General features: G+C 40.6%; 1 protein-coding gene across 1 annotated transcript; it reads right to left on the reverse strand.

The window, feature by feature from the left end:
• Positions 1-36: 36 nt before the first annotated feature.
• LOC118249127 (acyl-coenzyme A synthetase ACSM4, mitochondrial-like) lies at positions 37-10,158 on the reverse strand. The gene is made up of 13 exons (XM_035548804.1): positions 9,958-10,158; positions 9,505-9,715; positions 7,966-8,173; positions 6,968-7,111; positions 5,948-6,104; positions 4,938-5,017; positions 3,816-3,939; positions 3,089-3,169; positions 2,837-2,938; positions 1,824-1,951; positions 1,593-1,692; positions 866-985; positions 37-266 (listed from the first exon to the last, which is right to left on the reverse strand). The coding sequence occupies exons 1-13, from the start codon at positions 10,156-10,158 to the stop codon at positions 180-182; spliced, it is 1,743 nt and encodes a 580-aa protein (XP_035404697.1). The 3' UTR covers positions 37-179.
• Positions 10,159-22,108: the final 11,950 nt, after the last annotated feature.

Here is a 22,108-nt window from a genome sequence, read left to right on the forward strand (position 1 = left end):
TGGTTCTAATATCATATGTCCTCAAGTCACATGAATGTTACCTCCTTTTTCTCCCCCCGTAGCTTGTTCTTCCATACATTCTCTTAGTGCTCTGGGTCATGACAACATGCCAAGTCCAATAACTGCGATGGCTGGTATGGATGATGGAAATTTTCTCTCCTCCTCCATTTCCATTAATCTTATGCTTTTCCCCACTCTTTGTTCCTTAGAACCTTTCTCTGGATTTTCCCAGTAGCTGTCTTTGGCAGAGCCTGAACAAATTCCACCTGAATGACAAAAATGCATGCTCACTTTTAGCCAAACAAATTCTGATTAATCTTTGAGATGCAAGGAAAGACATACCAATATTATGGATAGAGTAAAAAGCTGGGAAGCTGCACAGCTTGGGGGTGGGATGGTGAAATTCCTTACTACACATCTTAGCTGGGCTGCACAGGCAGTACTTGCAGGGGCAAGAACCACAGTCCTGAAGGTGTGTGTGCTTCAGCTATTACGAAAGCAAATTATTGTTGTTTTTCAACTCCTTTGATGCCAGCAGGAATTTCTACTTTGCTTTGGCTCAGAGTCTAAACAGAGCTCAAGGAAGGAATTGGTAGGAACGAATGCCTTGTCCATCAGAATCACTGTGAAAATCTTGTAATTCATGAAAGTAAGACTAGTCCCTGATAAAGATAAGGAACCACTTCCTCCTTTGGGTTCTTTCTAGTGAAAACAGCAAACCCAGGGCTACAGCTGACTCTCTAATTTATTTTTATTTTATCTAACTATGTTTAAAGTGTAAGTCAGCAGTTGAAAAGGAACTGAGGCAGGACAAAAACAGTTCAGTTCCTGACACAATTAGAAGACCTTTTTGTAGTGTACTTACCTTTCTTGGATACTTGTAAGGAGCAGTCACCTTTTTGACATGTTGCTGAAGATCTTGAGTTAGTTTTTCTGGATCATGTGATACAAAAGCAGGAGCCAAAACAATGAAGGCTTTGACTACCTGTACCACAAAAGTTAAAGGACTCCATTAAGTTCCAGATGTAGGAATAAAGGGATACTTTTGTTGCTGAAACTGAATACCAAAATATAAGAAAGTTTTTCTTAATCTCCTATGTCCTGGGCTATTGCTGTTTATTATGGAATGAGTTGTAATAAAGGACACATACTGAAGTACAGGGCTTTTTGTTTGTTCGTTTTTTTCCTCCACTTTTTTCTTCTTGATTTTATACACTACTAAACTTTCCAGAAGTTTTAGAACAGAAAACAGCCGAAAGTTTCACCTCAAAAAAACATGTTGCAATGTTGAAACAACAACAACAAAAAGCTCTCTGCTACCATGTGCTTAGTGACAAAACAGAAGGAGTAAAATCCCTAATACTATTTCTTAGACAAAAATGCGACAATAGAATATTTTTTCCACCTCGAACTTATTGAGAGGAAAACGCTGAAATTCTGAGATGTGTCAAGGAATGTTTAATATTTTTTAACTCATTTTAATTTCAAATTTGCAACTTTTTCATTCCAAGGAAGCCTGGTATATATAGAGAACTTGATGCTTAGAATAAAACACATTTCTTTCCACATCTTTTCTTTTTTTTACTTTTTACCTCCCCTCGAATGGGATCAGGACTGCTAACAACAGCTGACTCCATGACTGCAGTGTGCTGTATTAAGGCACTTTCAACTTCAAAGGGACCAATACGATACCTAGGAGAAAACATAAATATGACAGCCATAGCAAGTTAGTCATTCAGCTGGTCTTTTGATATTGAATTTTGTGCTAAAAAACAGAACATTCTTACCAGGCAAACAATCAAATCTAAAAGCAACTGACTTACCCAGAAGAATTAATTATATCATCAGATCTTCCAACAAACCAGACATATCCTTCCTCATCCATAATCCCTCTGTCCCCAGTGACATAAAAGTTTCCAGACATGCATGCAGCAGTTTTCTCTGGATTATCCTGACAACAACCAACATTTCAAAAAAAGAAAAGCATATCTGATAGTTAATGGAACGTAATTCATTCGCTTTAGAGTAGTGCTAAAAATGATCAAGGCTATTTTTTAGTTAGACTCAAAGTAATATATTTAATGCTATTTTATGTGTTCAATCAAAAAAAAGAGCCACTTTAGCAGTTTTGAACAGGCAATGCATGAGAGATGGCATTTGCATACACCTATTTGTTTTAGAAAAAAGGGTGCGATCCTTCAAAATGCCCATCCAACACAGCATTTTGCTAAAATATGTAATTCATTTTCTTCAGAGAAATGATTTTTTATTGCAGGGGGTCTCCACAATGATCTCCTGTCAACAGAAACTTTTCACCCCCGACCTTCAAGACGAAAGCCTAAATGAGGTGACCTACAAGAAAAACTTCATTAACTACATTTACCTGTTTTTCTACATAAGAAAAAACAACTTGACAACATAAGACTTGATGAAACATTGAAGATGTTAGTGATATTAAGGAGTAAGGTATTTGCGCTCTTTGGAAACCCTCCCTGGGCTCTTGGCATATTAGAGAAGCCTTTATGGTTTTGCTTCATTACTCTTTATCCAAGGATAGGGGTGGAAAGGAAGAGAAGGGAGTGATGCACTGAATATAAATCCCATAAAGCTAAGAGCCATATACAGGTCTGGAACAAGGTACTTCCTGCTTCATGGTGCAAGATGCAGTTATATCCTGCCTGTGTGTTCTTGATCAGGTGTACTGATCAGAGCTCTCACATAACCTAGACAGACCCTGTGAAGATCCTGGATGAAATTCTGCTCCTCAGTAAGGTAACTTTGCCCTGGGTCTCTCTTGAGCTTCTCAGCAGGCACAGAGAGGCTAACTCAGACTTACCATGTACTCAGAGAACATACAGAATGGTCGTTCAGGTTGAACTCGAATAGCGATGTTGCCTTCTTTTCCTACAGGCACAACAGTTCCATGGTCATCTATGATCTGCGGAAAGGACTTACCATTACTGCTTTGACTAGCTTTGTGAAATACTTGTGTTGTAACAAGTGAATGACAGACCAGGACACAGACAGCATTCCCCTTATGCACATACCCTAAACTGCAGCTGAGCTCAGATGTAGTATATCAACATACCTGCACATCGTAAGGGGGAACAGCTTTTCCCAAAGAGCCAGGTTTAATTTTCATTCCTTTCATATTGGCACATATTGTTACCTGCATAACAGATATGTATTCGTATTAGCGCAGCATTTTCTAAGCTTTATTATCAGCTTGCATTAGGCGTGACACCTCTTCATGGCTTTGTAACAACCAGGACTGAATCAAGACTAAAGCACCATGGTTCTCCACCACATGAGAGAATGGTCAGCCCTGTGGAATGTGGTTGCTTTTTCTCAGTCTAAGCCAGTGGATTCTTCTGCAAACACCTGAATTTGCAAGATAGCAGATACAAGATGATCATGTCTTATTTCAATAAGGGGATAATTTACTTGGGACCATCTCAAAGATAAGAGGAGAGGACGCCTGAAATCTGACTCATAATAGCTTCATTATGTTTGCTTACAGAATGGTCTGGGATGTGAACTGATTTAATTCTTCCCATCAGAAGCTCAAAGGGGCCAAGCTGATACCCAGAGCAAATTACTTCTTATTTTTTCTTTTTAAGCAAAGATGATGAAAAGCTCTACTACAAGTTATTTGATCTGAGGTAACTTCTGGCATGCTTTTTGCAAGGAGCTTCCTTTTAAAAAGAAGTTAATTTAAATGATTCTCACCTTTTCCGTTGATTTATCAAAGCACATCATGCCTTGGGTACTGTCACCTTTGGAATGGCATACTGTAGGAATTAAAATGAACGTACTGTTTCAGTCTGGCCATAGCCTTCATAGATATCCAGCCCTGTTTGGATTTTCCACTGCTCCATCACTTCAGGATTGAGTGCTTCCCCTCCAGACAAACAATGTTTCAGACTCATGAACTTGTAGCTTGAGAAGAATAGCAAATAAAATAATTTTCTTAATTTCTGAAAATAGCAGTGAATGGTTTTACCTGCGCAGCTTCCCTCAACTTTCAAATAAAGTATAACTGAAACTTTACAAGCTAGTTTGAAATTGACAATAATCATCCTGTTACACGCTCCTGGATTGAACTCCTAGATTGGTCATGTTACCACTGAGGACAATGTGATTTCTCTCTGTGTCACTGGGAGTTGGTAAGAACAAAAAAGGATTTACAAATTTTGTCGGAAAAAAAGCAAGCAAAGGTGTTTTCTTGAAAGAACTGACCAGAGCAATCTGAACAAGCATGTCAGATGTTCTTGGAAAGCTGAATTAGGTGGCTATATCCCAACACCTAAGACCAAATCAAGAATTTTCTAAAGCAAAAGAAAGGCTAAATAGGAACACAGAGCCTGAGCTGTCTACTAAATTAGGGATGGTTTTTTTCAGGATGAAAGACCTGTACAAGAAGAGTAAGTACATCACTAAAGGTGTGAAAACTCCTTACAAATCACATTGACTACTTCTCATAAGCTGAATATTTTACAGCGTAACAAAACCAGTAGCAACTGCTGCCAGATAACTCTCAGCATGTGAAAGTCCTCTAAATGATCACTTCATTCTCAAGTATACAGAACAACCTCACTGTACTCCAACAGTTCCTGGATCCAGAGCTGTCTGAAATCCTCGTTGTCTTAAATTTAACTGTGAACCATAAGTTCAAAGGAAGTGATACCTTAAAACACATCTAATTTATTTCCTCTGTGCTGTTTTTAATAAGACCCCATTCCTGAAGCCTGAATGGCCGAAGGTGTGACTACATATTCTCATGTTTCAGAACATAGCCTTCTCTTCTGAGAGCAAATTTTTGCTAATTAGTTTTCCTTTATCTGAAAAAATAAAACAACATAAGGCACTAAACAGCCAGAGCTGTCAGAGCATTATATCCCAGCCTCTCTGCTACCCTTGCAACAGATGTGCAGTACCTGCTCAGACAGTGTTGGACAAGCATGCGGTAGGCAGTGGGGGCAGTGCAAAAGGTGGTGATGGGGTATCTTGAGAGAGTCTAGAAAAAAAAGAAAGTTACCTTGCTGAAAAGAAAATGTAATGGTGAGTCTGACTTTGTAAGTGTCAGGTGACATTAACATGACTTATGTGCTAAAATGTTTGCAAAATGAAACTCCTACGAATGCCAGATAGACTCAACATTCAACAAAGAACTGTGAATGCCTGAGACATCCTGACCATGGAGTGGTTGTACCAGTCAATGCCACTGCTGTAGAAAAAAACAATACTTTCCGTCCAACAAAAATCACTCGTGAATGAATGACCGCTGAGAGTAGCTAGTAGTTCCATTTAAGACCCTTTCCTCCTTCCCAAGGCAATCACGTCCCAGGCTCAAGGCAAAGTGAAAACAATGAATAAGAATGAAGCTTTTCCAAGTTTGTTCCTGAGGAAATCTGGGTCTCCCTTCCACACACGAGGCTGATGTTGAGGAGAACAGCCCAGCTATTTGGTTTTGTGAATCAGAGCGGAGGAATAGGCACACTGGCAACTCTCAGAAAATTCAGGATAGCAGAACCCCAGTTCAGGTTCATACCCAACTCTTATTACTGGCCAATGCCCACCCTTCTCCCAAAGTACCTAGAAGTTCATATTCAAGCTTTGCTTTAGGCTAAGTATGGGACAGGACACCAGTGATCTTCAGTTAATTTTATCCTGCATCTTTCACCACATATCCTCCACCCTGTAGCCCTGTCACATGGCCTAACCAGGAGGGAAAACACTTGCTCCTCTAGCTTACCGGGCACCAAAGGGAGGGATAGTTGTTTGGGATGTGGGAAGTACCATGCTTGATGCTACAGAGCAGTTGGTACATATGCACCGAAATCTACCTTGTTTGCTTCATTTATGCAAAATGGAAATAAAGGTCAACAAAAATTAGCTTTATTTAAAAGATAAGTTATGCTTTCATTAAAAGAAATGTTATGCTTACCTCTGCAATAACTGCTGGTTTAAACTCTGGCAAACTGTGTACAAAAACACATGATCCATTGATCCATGGTGCGAAAACACTGCTCCAAGCTGCCTTTACCCAGCCAGTATCAGAGGTATTCCACATTATATCTGAGGGAGTCAAGTTCATCCAGTACCTGATAAAGCAAAGAGGGAAAAAATGCTTCATACAGTGCGAGAGACTCAGGCCCAAGTCACACCACAATTAAAGGAAACGACAGGAGGCTTCCATTAGAACATGAAGTGTCAGCAAGTAGGGCTGTTTAGAAAGTTTGTAAGAATTTAAGAAAATCTTAAAACATTTTTCCCTTCGTTTCCTCCTGTTTAATATTTCAAGTGTCTGTTTTTCTTCTGAACAGTGCAAAAGCATCCTTGGCCTTTGTTGCAGAATCTGGATCCAGACCAAAAGCTGAACAGATCATTTGGAACACATTTTCCTCACCTTGTGTATTAGAGACATCAGCTAAATCCCAGATTATTTCTCTAGGAATTTAAACAAATTACTTCTGTTGACTTCACACCACCAACTTTCAACAGAGAATGCCTAGGGAAATGCATCTTTTGGTTTTCACAAAATTTCTGACTCCTTGGGAAGTACAAATGAGAAAGATGCTCAGTGAAAGCAAACCTTTGCCAAGCCAGATTCCAAGTGAACTGTGACTTGTAAGATACAATCTTGTGGTCCAAAGGCCTTTGGTTCTCAGGGAAGGCTTACATAATACTAAAGAACTCAACTTTACCTGGTTTTGCTATAAGGAGGCTCTCCTGACTGCTACTCTGCAGTCAGCCCTGTGAGTGATAAAATCCTGTGGCTTGATGATCTCAACTGAGTCTACGAAAGTTTTTAATAACCAGTGCTTCACCCTGAGAGGGGAAGGTGAGGAAGAAACATGATCCTATGCTCACAAAACGCCTACATTTACCATAGTTTTTACTGTCCCGTTTTCAATTAGTGATTGTATCACATAATCAGTACACTGGGAGCAACCACAAGCTATACCTGCCACTGGTTGCAAATCCGATGCCGTAACTGCCGTGAGACTGTACCACCATCTTTGGAGAACCTGTACTTCCACTAGTAAAATAGATCAGCATTGGGTCTCGACTTCTTGTCTTGACGCATTTGTGGTCAGCAGATGTCACCCTTCAGAAGAAACAGTATATGATAGCTATTACATTCCACAAAGGAAATACTATTTTTTAAGGTTTAGGAGATAAACAGGAAAATGATTGGCCCCAGCTATATGATCTCACAAAATAAATAGTTGCATCAGACAGCACACGTAAGAGCTAGAGAGCACATTTGGCTACTCACAAGTTTGCTCTGTATATCATAATTTTCACAACGTGAGCACCTAGAGCATATTCCAGTGACTGCACACAATTATTTTGCAAGGGCTCTCAAAACACTTTTTGTAGAACAACAGGTAGATGCAAAAATAACTTCTGCCTCAACATATACTGTCTTCCACTTCGAAGTCAATGGGGGCCATATTCAGGCTATGATGCCAGGCAAGGTGGTCTTACAGACAAATTATACCATTTAAGTTCAAGATACCAATGAACTGTCAGACTGTCTGGGCTATCAAAACAGTCAAGGGAAGAAATAACTGACGCCATGTTAGTGGGGCACCAACAGATGTTATGGCAATGTTATCATCTCATCGAATTAAAGAGACATTAGGCTGGGCTCTAGAAGACGAGCACAAACAACTGCAAGATTAGTACTCTGTGCATTTGTGTTGTGACTGCAGGTGGAAACAGAAACATTTTAGAAGCTGGCAAGTTGCTGAGTAAGGTGAAGCTCAGAAACCTGAGTTCAGCTCCCAGAAAGTATGCTGGAGGAATTTGTACTTAATGAAGTGATTACAGTGAGTTGGCAGAGGGATGGAAAAATGTAACTCATCTGTATTTTGGAATCCCCAAACTCAGCGACATCACCTCACTAACACAGCTTCTTTTATTTCACATAGATGTTGATAAAACAGCTGTACTCACGCAAAGAGTTCTTTGAGGTTCAGCCACCCATCTCGGCTCCCTTTGGCTACAATTAATTTGGTTTTCAGAAAATGGCATTCAGACATGACAGATTCTACTGCAGGTGCCAGTGTATCATTGGTAACGATGCACTTGGCCTTTGAAGCCTGGAGTCGGTATAAAATATCTTTGGCTGTTAATTGGGATGTTCCTGGAATAAAGACAATTCCTGGAAAAAAGCAACAAGCAATTCAGAAAATTCACGATTTATCTTTACGATGTTTACACAACATGACCCCAGTCACAGAAAAGCCAAGTTGCTTGCCAAGAACTTATTCTTTCAGAACAAGGAACAAAGTTTAATTCATGTTTTGAAGGCAGAGTTGGGTGAATTTGCGGTCAAGGAATGACCTGGCATAGACCCAACCTGCCAGATCTCATCTGGCTCTGAACAACCTCCAAAATCTGCAACACTGATGTTGGGTTTTGTGTCATCCACATTAAAGGTGTCTGATGAGTAAGATCTAGATTTAGACTGTTTTTAACACTTCCTTCATGATCTGTAACTAAGTAAGGGAGTAGTGAAATTACCATCCACTTAAGTGTATAAGGCCAGCATTTGGATAACATTTACATGTGGCATAAAGCCATTGTTCATTTCAATACGGAATAAATATCTCTGACATAGTATATAGACCTCAACAGATTGAGGTCAGGTAGTTTACACATACTGCTCAGTCAACGCATCTGTCAAGCATGGATTAGTATTCTAATGTGAATAAATGTGAGTTTGGATAATGGGCACAATGTGCTTGAAATCACGTTTTCAGAGGGAAAAACAATTTTCTGGATTTCTATACCTCCTTTTCCCAAGAATTTCAAGAGCCTACACCTACATGATTGATTTCAGTCTTCCTGCACCTTCATAGGTGTCTGCTATATTTTACAACTGGGAAACTGAAGCACTGAGCTACTGAATGATATTCCCATGTCATAGTTAAGAAAATCTTGGATACAATAGAACTGGATTCCCTGAGTCTCAGCCTCATCTGCAACCTGCAAGAATCACAGAGCAAACAATACAAAAATACTTGATTGTGTCCCTGCTGATGCTGAATTGTTTTATAATGGATGTTTAGCAGACTAAAAATGAAATGGTTCAACTTCTTCTGAAGAATTTGTGAAACTAACAGTAGAACAGAAAAATATTGTACTGAATTAGAAACCACTGTAGTCATATAAATTAGTGCATTAAAACTGTTCATTCTGATAATGGGTCTGGTCAAGTTTGGCCTTAGGTTGTAAACATTTAATCTCCACTGTCTTCAACTGAGGATGCCATTTAACTGAACCGTGTCTATTCAGCATCTAGTACAATGCTGTTTCGGTTCCTGTGTGGGTGCTGCCAACTCTCCTTCTATATAAGAGAAGAATTGTACAGGGCAGAGCAGCTAATTCCTGCTCACTTTTTTTTAATATATATATTGATTTAGCAATTTTTTTTTCACATTTATTTATTTTCGTTCTTTCTGTGTCTAAGAAATCAATAAGGTTATTCACCTGTTCGCATACAGGCCACATTCAGTAGCCACCATTCAGGAACACGAGGCAGAACTGCTATAACTCTGTCTCCTCTCTGCAAGCCACATGTCTCAGAAAGTATATTAGCTGTTTTCCTGGACAGGAATCCCAACTCTTCAAAGCTCCACTTCACCTCTTCTCCTTCCTCATTTACCCACCAAAAAGCTGGATTTGCTGGTCGTCTTCCATCCTAGAATGCAACAGAATATATTATAGATGACAAACCTTAAAAGGTTTATTTTTAATCCAAAATAACTCCAGACTAAGCAAATGATCCTTGGCCATCAGTCTCCTAGAGTGATATCCACATTTCTGACAAAGAAAATACTGCATTCTACTCTCCAGCCAATATTATACAGCATCCATAATGAAAATTTATTTGTATTATTTGAGATTTGTTCCAAAGTCTACGAAGTAGAAGAAAAACACTACCTTTTCAAGTTGCAACCACTTATCCAAGACATCACTTGCAAAGTTGAAATATTCTGGCAGTTCCTTTTCACACCGGTTTACAGAGTCATAGTATGAAATAATCTGAGATGTAAGAAGCCTGTTACATCCATGGAATAATCTGCAAGGCGACCTGAGGATCTGCAAGCACTGAGGAATCCAGGATTTAACAAATGACCTCATGATAAATGATGGTTTAGCAGACAGTGCGGAAAAAAATATCAGATGAACACCAACAGGGATCAGTCATCTGCAATGACAGAAAATACATCTAAAAACAGACAGATATTGGATGCTGTTGAGTTTGGGGTGTTGGAGAAATGAATCCAAACCAGTTCAAACAAATAGGTTGTTTGTGTGCCCTCCCTGCTTTCCCCACTATTTTACTTGATTCTTAAAATAAGTATTCCTCCTTTTCCAGAGACTGTAACTGTTTTTTCGTTATAATCTGCCCTCTGCTTTTTCAGCTGATGAATAAATTTTTCAGCTGATGAATAAATCTCATGTCCCATCTATAAAATTTCACTAGCCAGTTCTTTTCTAAATCTCTCTCTCTTGATTCTTGGAAGTTTTATATTTTACTTTGGCTGCTCACAGAAATGAAATGATCTACTGCTAAAAGTTAGGAAATGTGTTGAAGTAAGGACATTGTTTATCCCACCGATTCAAACTTATATATGTAACTATGTTATGTCTTGAATACACACTAGGTGGCGATTCCCCACACGAAAGCATACATCAATAAAACTGGTGAATATTTCCTTGTGAGTTCTATTTTTCTGGGGGGGTATAGAATAAACACAAAATAAATAGTAGGCAAGCAAAGATGAAATTCCAAAGATTTCCATTTGCTTTTCACTTCATCTCAAGTGTGTGCCTTCAAGAAATACATACATTGTAAAATATACTCAAAAAGAAAATCCCACCACTTCTAGTCTTGCCCACACAACATGCAGGCTCATGTAGAAGAGACAGAACAGATGATACCGCAGTTATTTAAAGCCCAGCTTTGGAAGTCAAGAAAACCGGTTCTTTACTCCTGGATGCAAATCTTCTGATTAAACTTATGAGTTTAATCAAGTCCCTAAGGATCTAGCCACTCTAGTAGGACTTGTGTGTGCTCCTCCTCTTATTCCAGTTTCCTTCCTGGAGGTTAGAAGACCTTTCCAAATTGGTGCCTACTACCTGGTAGGAGGTTTTCAGGAGGAATTTGCTCCAATTGCTATTTGTTTCAGTGGCACACAAGGAAAAATCAACTCTGTAAGCAAATGGCTTTGTCACTCTACCTGTGTGTGCTCTGGGAGCCTTAAGCTGTGTTCTGGGGTAATTTACAACATGGTCTGTTCAGATTAAACATGCCTTGTTAGTTTTCCCCCGTTCTTCTGAAAGATGCTTTATACCCTCCCAGGACGTTACTTGGAAGACAGCTTCAAAAAAGAGATGAATAACTGACGTTTTCTCTGTTACAAAGAGAAAACAACCACAAAGTCAAAAAGGAGACTCTTATCTTCCTGTTTTTTTTTTTTTTTTCTTTCCCTTTAGAACCTGATTACTGTATCTGTATTCGTGTGGCCTTATCTTGAAAGCAGCCTGAGTACACAGCTCCCTGATTTCATTAGGCACCCTGTACAAGCACTAATCGGACAACTCTCAAGGTGCATTACAACCCAAAGCCTTCGAGATTCATAGAAAGTTCACCTGAAACCAAGGCCCACTCACACCAGGAATGAAAACAACCTAAACTGAGGCAATCTGCTATCATCAAGAAAATGGAGACTTACCAAATCAACCACAATTAGGAAGCCTCCTTCCCTTTAGCAGTACCCTCCTCATACCAAATTTTTCATCCTGTAGTCTAAGGGCATGAAGGAGCAAAGCTACACTTACACCTCCAGAGAGCAACTTCTTTAACTATGAATTTGGTTCTACTTATCTGGACCGACCTGTCTTCAAGTCACCTCAGTCCTCGCCTGCACCAGTGAAACAAATGCCAGAATACAGAATACAATTACAGGCTGGAAAATATTTTCAAAAATAACCATTTCTTAGTAAATGGCACCTTCTTAACCTTTTAATACGGTATTTTTAGGAGGTCTTAGAGTTCACAAACATAGTTGAAAGCTATCCTAAGAATAAAATAGTACATTTGATACCTTCAGTTTACTCTACAGATGTTAGCTAATTAATGTGGGTCACAAGCCCTTCATGTTGCATGAAAATGGGCTACAAATGAGAATCAATGTCAAAATCCTCTGGTTTAACCTACAACGTAGACATTTTTCTTGAGCTGCAATGTGACATGACAGGAGCCTCACAGACAACACGCTCAAGAAACACAGACACTAAAAGTACATACACAAAGCAAGGAGAGTTCTTCCCTGATTTCAGCATACTCTGAATTGGATCTGTAAGATGTAGCTCCCTAAGTGCCACAGACAACCAAATATTAACCAGAGGAGCAGCCACCAGATACTTTCCTAGGTACCTCACTTACTGTTTTGTCCGTAGCTCTGTGGTGGGTAACGGTAAGAGGAGCAGGGAGTCTAATTGGAGAGGTGCACTACGAATCAACTTGCCCTTCTGCGGGCATGTTTCCTCCTGTGCTCTCACCTTCTCTCCAGGCTTTTGTTCTGATTATTTACGGAAACAATAAACCCATTGTCTCCACAGTTGTTTTTCCAAACACTACTAGAGATGAGGAAGTAATTAACTACATTAACCTTCCAGTGGAAAGGTGCAGTTGGCTCCCCTGGTAGTAGACTTATCAACCTTATCAGCCCCTTAGTTTGACTGATACAACAGCAGCCATTTGAGCAGCAAATACTGCTGCTTAGTGCTCCTTTACTCCTTTCTTTTTCGGTAACTGAGTAAAGGCAGAGCAAGATGAAGACATGTCCGTCTTTCTTATTATTTTTCACAGCTTTCCGGGCTATAGACAGCATAGGCCCAAATGAAACAAAACTAAAGAAAGCCAAGCTCCCCAAAATAAAAAAGGAAAACAATGTACTCTTGCTGAAAAAGAGCAACTTTGACAGAGCATTGAAGGAAACAAAGTACCTACTGGTGGAGTTCTGTGAGTATCGTTTCTGCTGTCTCTTACCCTGGTAGCCCTGCAGAGTACAGCTGATGCTGGTGCATCAAGGTACATTTGTTCTGCTGCTGCTTTGTCCTCCAGCAGTCCTTGTTTGATGTTCTCCATGTATCTATTTCTGACTATGGCTACAATCACTGATTGCTTTTTGAGGTGGTTAAATACTGGTCTGTTCTGTAAGACTGATATTGATACTAAGATGGGTCCACACACGCGGAGTTGTGACTTGGCATTCTCTGCTTCCGTTATCTAATTTTGTAAGGAGGTGGTTCACAGCAATAACAGGTGAGACTCCAGCTATTCAAAAATCAGAGATGGCTTTTCTGTCTTACATTTTCATCCATACCTTTTATTGAAGTTTTAGCAAGATGGCATCTCTCGTCTGTGTTTGGACTTCAGGGAATGGCTCTTTACAATATTTTAGTGTCTGTAATTGTATTATATAGATCTGCAAGACTCTTTCCCTGAAATGCGCTTGGTTAGGTGAAGGCAGATTTGAGGTTTTTCTATTACATTCATGTTTGTTCTTCATGGGGAAGAAACTTAGTGGGGTCTTTTGAGCAACTAACTTTGAGAGTTAGGTCTGGCCATCTGAGCCTTACAGAAAGTGTATCACAAAGCCAAAGCCAAAAAGTGTAGTTTTTGGCAGGGTTGGTTATCTGCTTGGCTTGGCTAACTGGTGGGCCAGTACTGGTACCAAGGAAACAACAGGAGGCATGAGTGGGAGGACTGGGCCTCTCTGTGCAGTGACAGCTGGCTGCTAGATTGGCTTGGCTGGACTGAAAAACTGACTCTAAGGCCATGGTAGGGTCTCTTTAAATTGCCAAAAAAATGTGTTGCCTCTCAAAAGCACAGTTCTGCACCCCTGGCCAGTGCCTAGTTAAATATTCCCAAACCCACGCACAGAATGGCATCTGGAGTGACAGGGGACAAGGAGAGCCTGGCGCTGTGTAGCATGGTTTCCTGATCAAAGAAGGCTGGCTGAGTTCACAGCTCTTCTGAGTTCCATTGCCAGTGTCCCTGGTCTAGCCCGTATATGATTCTGTACGGCTCTTTAGAGAGCAGATGTTACTGTAGAGCAGATACCACAGCAACCACTGTGGATTCAGCTAGAGGGGAATTGTTTTACAGTAACATATTTTTAAAGATAGAACAAATATTGATGCTGTAAACGCTGACTGTGCACGGGTTTACCTGGGATCCTACGAGGACTACAGCCCTTTCATTAGTTTTCTGTTCCCACCATCCCAGCTCCAAACCTCTTGGGTTCCCAGTGCAGTCCCACAGCCCTGGAGTAAGATAATAAACCGACTAAAACTTTTTTAAACTAAAAGAGGGGAGATTTAGATTAGATGTGGTGAGGCACTGGCACAGGCTGCCCAGAGAAGCTGTGGATGTTCTATTTCTGGAAGTGTTCGAGGCCAGGTTAGGCGAGGCCCTGGGCAACCTGATCTAGTGGGTGGCAGGGGGGTCGACCAGGATGGGCATCAAAGTCCCTTCTAAGCAAGCCCTTCTGTGATTCTTTGCAGAGATGGGGTGGCCCTGGTTACTTCACTCTCCTGCAGCCCCCCCTCCAGGCCACAATAGGGTTTAGGTGTTCAAAAGGGTTATGCAGCAAACCTCATTCTTAGTGGGACTGCACAAGCCTGAAGGATAGCATTGGTTTTGCACTGAAAATTTTTCCAGTGCCTCTTTCTACCTTGCTTCATATAACCCATCAGGGAGGCCAGTCTCACTCCACCCCTCCTCCAGATCACCACTTACATTCATGTTGAATTTCAACACATGGCCTTACAATTTCACATCTACATACCTTGTGCCTAGTGCATTGCTGGACTAGAAGTGATCATTCAGCCTGCAGCAGGACTGAAATCAAAATGCATGGAGAGACGACATATTTCATATTAAATGCCAGGTAGTGTGGTTGGTGTGGAGGGAGATAGGGAGCCTTATAAGAGACAGCAGTTTAACTAAAAATGATGTAAATTTCCAGGTAGAGACAGTTCAGCCAAACAAGCAAGGAAGGACATTACTTATGGCAAGAACTTTTTCTGAGATAGGTTTAGTATGGAAGTTCATAATGATTATGGGCAACAGACTCCTCAGTCTGCATAAGACAGCAAAAGCTTTGTGTCTGTTCCTTGGGCTTGACCTTGCTTCACCCTGCTATCGACTGTGCCACATTCACTGAGCTCAGCTCACACACCCCAACTCAGCCTTAAATTACACAAACATCTTGCAAACTAGCACTCCTCTGGAAGCAGGTAGGCATTATAGAAAGGCACATACAGAAAACCCCAAATCTATCCTGAATTTGAAATGGATATTTGAAATTAAAGCAACATCTTAACTTTGCAGAAATACATTTGAGGATTAATGAAACTAAAATTAACTTTGGATCATACCAAACATTTCATTAATCCCAAAAGTGTTACAAAACTTCAAATATGTTTTAGAACTTTTAGAACAATCACTCAGAAATGTATTATAAGCACTTAAATGACATGTTTCAAAGTGTTGAAATTTAGCAAGATTTTATTTAATTGTGCAGGGTTTAAAACTATTTGCCAAATTCACCCTGAAATTGTGAATTGCTTTGATCCCTCTAAAGACACAGTATTTTGGTGAAAAAATAATTCATCAGGAAAAACAAAAACAAACAAAAAACCTTACTCAAGCTCTATTCTCAAGCTTTGTAAGAGCCTGAAAAAACAGGCTCTTGTCCCTACTTCAGAGTAGTTTGGGACCTCTCTCTGATACCCTATTGCCCTCACAACTGAGTTTCTTCAGAACCAAGGGACAGAGACACCCTTCCCCTGTACTCTGCACATTCTGAGAAGGTCAGAGATGAAACACTGCTCCCCAACCACACCTTGCACCAGTGATCCTCACTGCACTCTGGTTTGGATTCAAGGTCACCACATCTATCTGAAAGGCTTACTGAAAATTCATGGCTTGCCTTTCTAGCTACAAACCATAATGGCATCTACAGTCCCTGCAGAGAATTATGAAATCAATTACTAGACTGACAAGCTCCTCAGCTCAAGACACATTACCTGGAAATCTCTGGCCTCAATATCAGCAGCTCCTTTTGGAGACCTGCCACTAAACAGCCTCTGGGACAGTGAAAAATCATCCTGCACTGAGGAACTGCCCTAGGATGTGTGAAACGATGTTCAGTCCACGTTGCTGAACAAGCTGGTTCGTTTGCTGTAATTTCCATTGCCACAGCAAGAGGAGTCTGAAGATGGGACATGCACATGAACAGAGAATCCATAAAGCACTAAAGTTTTATGCCCTACTCCTTAAAATAGGCTATGTAAACTATGTGAACATGGAATCACTCAGGAAGCTGTGATAATGAAAGACAAAGCAATAATCCCAAAACCACACAGGGAATTTGTGAGGCTGCCAGGAATTAGTTTCAGAAATCCAGAACGAATATAAGACCTGAGACCCTTCTCTTCTTGGCCTGTTCTCAATCACCAAGGTGCAGTAAGAGAATGCAAAGGAAACCCACAATTCACAGAAAGTGGGATTTTGTACCAGGATGGAAAAAAGTGTGAGCTCCAAATTTTGATCCAAAGCTCTAGGATCTGCCTTAGGTCTATCTGTTAGGTGAAAACCCCAACCCTTTCCCTGCTGTATATCATTATCTACTTACCAGTCCCACAATATTTAATCAGGAAGGGCCTGCTCTGATGTCTTCTGTCCAGCGACTCCCAGACCCTCCTAACGCCCTTCAGCTCCACCCTCACTGTGTCGCAGATCTGCCTTCTTTCAGAAAAGGTTTAATATAAAAACATATGCTGATTCTCTGCCATGCAGGGTCGGTACTCTAGTGAGCTGAGCAAAGTACACTGGGCAAATACCCAGCATGGAAAAAAGTAACGATCCAGAAATCCAGCACTCTCCTGCCCTCATCCCAGCTGCTTTCTGCAACAAGAAAGTAACCGAAGGGGCAGCATAAAGAAGGCAGGGGAGGTCAGAGGAACAGAGTTCCAGCTTCGATTTCCCTTTTTGTGAAGGAACACAGAACAATGTCTGAAAACAACATGAGCAGCACACAGCAGTGTGCTGAACAGTGCCTGTTCTCCTGGCCAAATTACATGCCCTAGGTGCACCCAATCTTGAAGCTCACATGAAAAGTGTCTCTCATTCTTCTGTAATCTATGGCACCTCCACTAATGTTTAAGTGATCACTCACAGGCCTACTAGCACAGGGAATACAGAGCACTTGTCACCAGCAGACAGAAGATCATACATCAGTGTTGTCCACATGGCAGAGTTTTACTATTTACACTATACGTTAATATAAACCCCTGCGGTGAATTGCATTGCAGAATATTGTTGCTTTTAAATTTTACTTACACACCTTTGAAATCAAGATAATTAACGAAAAAAATCCCAAGCACTTGATGAAAATAAGGCACCACAGGGAGGACGGACTGTGTACACTTATAAACAAACACTACAAATACTACTGCACACTGCAACGAACTGTAACCATTTGAAGTCACAGATATAGAAGGAATAGTACAGCAATTGTGACCAAGCACAGTCTGAACACGGTAAAACAACTGGCTTTCTAGGCTGCAAAAGCACATTAGTGGTGCACATTCAATTTTTCATCCCCAGGTCCTTCTTTGCAGAAGTGCTCTCAATCAGTTCTTCTCCCAGACTATACTGATACTGCGTATCACACCAACACAGGTGCAGGACCTTGCACTTAGCCTCACTGACCTTCATGAGGTTCACATGGGCCCACTTCTATAGTCTGTCAAGGTCCCTCTGTGTGACAGTTGGCACTAGTTTGCCTGTCTTATTTATCACGGGGGTTACATTTTCTTTAGTCCGTAGTTTTATAACTTAAGGACAAACATACAAGTGGTACAGCAGTTGCACTACTGTTTTGTTCTCTACGCACATTCCCATTTATTAAAAAAAAGCGTGACATTTACCTTTTCTAGCAGGTCTGTTACCCAGTGAGCCACCAGATCAGCTGTAGGATCCCTGTGGCCTGTGACTGACAATCTATGCTGAGATAATGACATTTAATAGGCACGATGGGGTGACTCAAAGACAAACACCTCCTTCTCAAGGCACAAAAGCTGAAGGTGATGTTACTGAAAAAAATGAGAAATTGCTGCCTGTGTGTATATATATAGTTCATGAAAAGGGAGATTTCTAGGAAGTAGGGGGAGCGTGACTGATTTAAAATCAGTGTATATAGACCAGATGGTCAACTCGCATAAAGCCAACATCCAAAGCACACCCACTCATGTGCTAAGAACCAATTCCAGCATATAGCAGTCTCCTCACCACATTTGGCTGGTCTGGGTGAATAAAAACAGTTCAAAACCACCCTGAACAGTTATATCTTACAACTCAGCTTCATCAGGAAACTCCTAATGAAGTGTAAAAGATATTGGGATGTGGGTGCCTCATTCCTGTAGGCTTTGTTGAAAATCTGTGTGAGTCCCTAGGAGTAAATTGTCTGAAAAAAGACAATTTGTTTGCAAAATATGCTTATAAAAATAAGCAGGACAGTGGAAATACACATCGAGGCAGGTACAAGAGTCATTAGATGATGTTCTAGTTGCCTGCTGCAGACAATGATTAACATGCATTCCCTATGTAGATGTCTCTTCTACATGCTTATTTTATTGAATGTTCTGAGTAAGGATCCAAACTTTAGAATGATCTTCAGTGTTTGCATACCAGAAGACCTCAAGCAAACTACAAACTGCAAACATTAAATTAGCTCAGTTTAAAAGTACAGAGGTCAACACAGGAGGTTATGGGCTGTGTTTTGCACTGTAGAATACAATGGTAACACTTTGAAGGTGAAATAAGAAAGTCTGCACCTGCAGCAAAATCAACATTGTGCTTTTCTGACTTCCACTCTAACATGTTAAACACAAAACCATTCTTCATCGCAGAAGTCTTCTACAGAGAAAATTATATATCTGTAGTGAAAACTGCAAAAGCAGCCTACGCAGGGAAAGATGAAAAGTAGGACTGCTGAAATGACTTTCTGACCACTAGGAAATCAGTATTTAGCATGACAACAAGCATATTCACAATGTCTGCAGCAATCACTAGACCATCAGTACAGACTGCCAAATGAAATTGGAGGCCTTCAGCATTAGCTAAAGAAGAAGGAACTCATCATGCTTTCATGTACACTCTCTTGAAGAATGCTTTAGGGTCATTAAACACATTTATGTATCAGCTAAAATCTCTGTATCTCTGTCCACATTTCAATGTACTTTAGTTCAGTATATTGCACTACGAAATAAAATAGTAGCTTACTCAGGTTATATGCTTCTACGCATTCCAAGAGAAATACTCTCTAAACACATGATTTCTGGTTCTTTTCCCACTTTTGCCATATCCATTTGGTGTGGCTTTGGGCAAAATATACTCAGACTCTCTCTAAGACAGAGATGGCATGTGACAATACCCTGCCTTGTTCTTGACAGTGATGCAGTAATGCTTTAAGTTCATCAGGGAAGCAGGACTGGTTCCTGACAAAACGTTTGTTTGCACAGAACAAAAGTGCTGGTGGCTTGAGCTGTAAAAATCAGCATTTTTGACAGTCCGATTAAAAATCTGTAGTGCTTTTCAGTTTGTCAGGCTTTGCTTTCCAAGTGTATGTGATTTCACGTTAACCTAGCTCTCTGTTCATGGAAAACAAAACTGACAAATTTCGAGTTGCTGACATATGAGACAGGTAAAATATAAAAAGTGCATTTAAATCCTCAAATACATAGACTTAGCTTAGAAAACGGAAAATATGGCAATCCTCCCACACCCCAAATCTTGTCTTTAGGGAATGAGGGTGTATGTAAGATTTGTTCTACATGACCTTTAGAGGGAGGCATTCTTACAGCAGTTCTTAAAATAAGGGAAACTGCGGTCATCAGGGAAGGTGCTGAAAAATGTGATGCTGTTCTTCAGCATTTGCTGTCTGAGCAAAGTGGCTGCAGAAATGGTACTACAGACTCTCCCCTGCAAGTAATTTAAAAAGGTGATTGGTTGCGGCTCAATTTTTGTCAGGAAAAAAAGTGTAGAAATTCAAGAGGATACCTCACAGTTGCTTTAACACTCATAGTTCTGTGGACCATTTTTCATCTTCCCATGTCTGAGTCAAGGAGCTTGAGTTGTACTCAGATGCTGGATAGCGTATTTTCAGGATTTTCTTTGCCCATGCTCAAATTGTGCCAATCTGGTAAAATGTTCTTTTGGAGGTTCACATCTGTTTTGATGAGGACACTTCACAAAACAGCAATGACAGTGTGAGAGGAAATTCAGTGATGCTTCCAAAATACAGATCAAAAACACTATCTAGGAAAATAATAATAAAAAATTTAACAACCCCTTAAATTATGCTTCTCTACTTATAAGAAAAATAAAACTACTTATAGTAAAGACATTCTCCCACTGTTAGTATAATGCTGTTCCTGAGCTGATGACATTTCAAGAGCCTCTCTTTTCTGGCAGCTGTGGCACAGCACACTGGTACACTGTGTGTGTGTGTGCATGTGTGTGTGTATGGGGGGGTGTTTACATGGGCGTTTCACCACCCAGGCACATCTTCCCTAGTGACCTTGCCACCATCTCTGTTACCTTTCATCTGCCCTTGTATATCCTCTGCTGGCACCCACCTCTCCTCAAGTGTGGAGCCTGTGATCCCGTGTTAGCCTCAGCAGCTGCTTCCTCACCCCAACACCTGAAGCAATTGGTGCCAGTAAAAATCTGAAACAGAGGAAGCAAAACAAAACTCAAGAAAAGGCTCTAAACAAGAGGAGCGATGATTTCCTGCAACACTCAAGTGACTTGAAAAATAAAGCACCTGGGAAGCAAACAAAGAATGAGTGGAATAAAAAGGAACTGATGGAAAGCTGAAAAGGAGTCTAATCACTCGGGAAAGCCAGGGAAAGGTGTGTGATGGATGTTTCCACATGCTTGGTGGGTAGCCAAGGAAACAGTTTTTATCTGTCTGATGAAGGCGGCTGCTCACTCAGTGAACTTCTCTCACAGGTATCAGGTTAATGGTACTCAGACTTCTGGTCTCTGAGTGCACTGCTTATTTTTTAGGGGGTGGAGGCACGCACTTCTCCCAGTTCTGCCAGGAGCTACAAACTGCCAAGCTCTCATTATCTAACAACACTAGCAATGTTACTAGCTACCTGCAATTCTGCCTATTCAGGCCAGTTGGTGATGAGAGATCATTCTTAAAACATTTTTTTTTGTTTGGAATTGAAATGTTTCAGAGAAAAATGGATCCCCAAATCCCCCAGCCAATCTACATGCATATCTAACACCGAGAAAGCCTACTATTCCCTGCTTATTGGGAAGCCTCTAGGCATCTTCAGCTTCTCTGTCTGAAATTCACCAACAGTGTCTTCTGCACCTTCCCAAGAGAGTCCAACTTCACTGTGCAGTTAGCATCTGATCTTCCAAATTCCCCCCAGCTGTGGCAAAACAGCTATGCAACCTTAGGTTATTAGGGAAAAAAGCCATTACATTGAAATAGCCTCTGGTGTAAACCATTGCCTTGGAATTAGCTAGAATTTTCGGATTCCTAATTGGTATGTGGCTTCCTGCTCGCTATTCCAGCTGCACTCCATCTCACACCCTCTCAGAAAGCCCCACAGTTCTGCCTAACTGTTCTGGGCTCACCCTGTCCGTGAGGTTGTTATTTATCAGCACTCTTAAATCGCACAGCAACTACCCCATGTTTTATTAGAGTCATTTTAAGTAATGGTATTTCGTAGCTGCTCAACAAGCACTGTCTCTAGAACCAGCAGTAGTTTTCTATGGTAGACATGCTGTGTCTCATGTTCACAGGTCAGAACTTCTATTAGGTATCATGGTTTTCTGCGGTTTTATCTAGAGTATATCAAACTAGCCAAGATTGAGATACTACTCTATTTTTTTTAGAGACAGCATATTACAAACTTGTTGGGAAAAACACTGATAAGAGCATTTTTATAATGAGGAAAAAGGAAATTGAAGTTAGGATAAAATCTCTTT

Source organism: Cygnus atratus, chromosome 15 (assembly GCF_013377495.2).
Source record: "Cygnus atratus isolate AKBS03 ecotype Queensland, Australia chromosome 15, CAtr_DNAZoo_HiC_assembly, whole genome shotgun sequence".
Lineage (NCBI taxonomy): Eukaryota > Metazoa > Chordata > Aves > Anseriformes > Anatidae > Cygnus > Cygnus atratus.

Excerpts from the sequence above, each read along its gene's own strand:
- LOC118249127 (XM_035548804.1), bottom strand. The coding sequence starts at position 10,158 with ATGAGGTCATTTGTTAAATCCTGGATTCCTCAGTGCTTGCAGATCCTC. Across the intron at positions 7,112-7,965 it reads AACCTCAAAGAACTCTTTGC|GGTGACATCTGCTGACCACA; the intron begins GTGAGTACAGCT and ends TTTCTTCTGAAG. Across the intron at positions 267-865 it reads CTTACAAGTATCCAAGAAAG|GTGGAATTTGTTCAGGCTCT; the intron begins GTAAGTACACTA and ends TTTGTCATTCAG.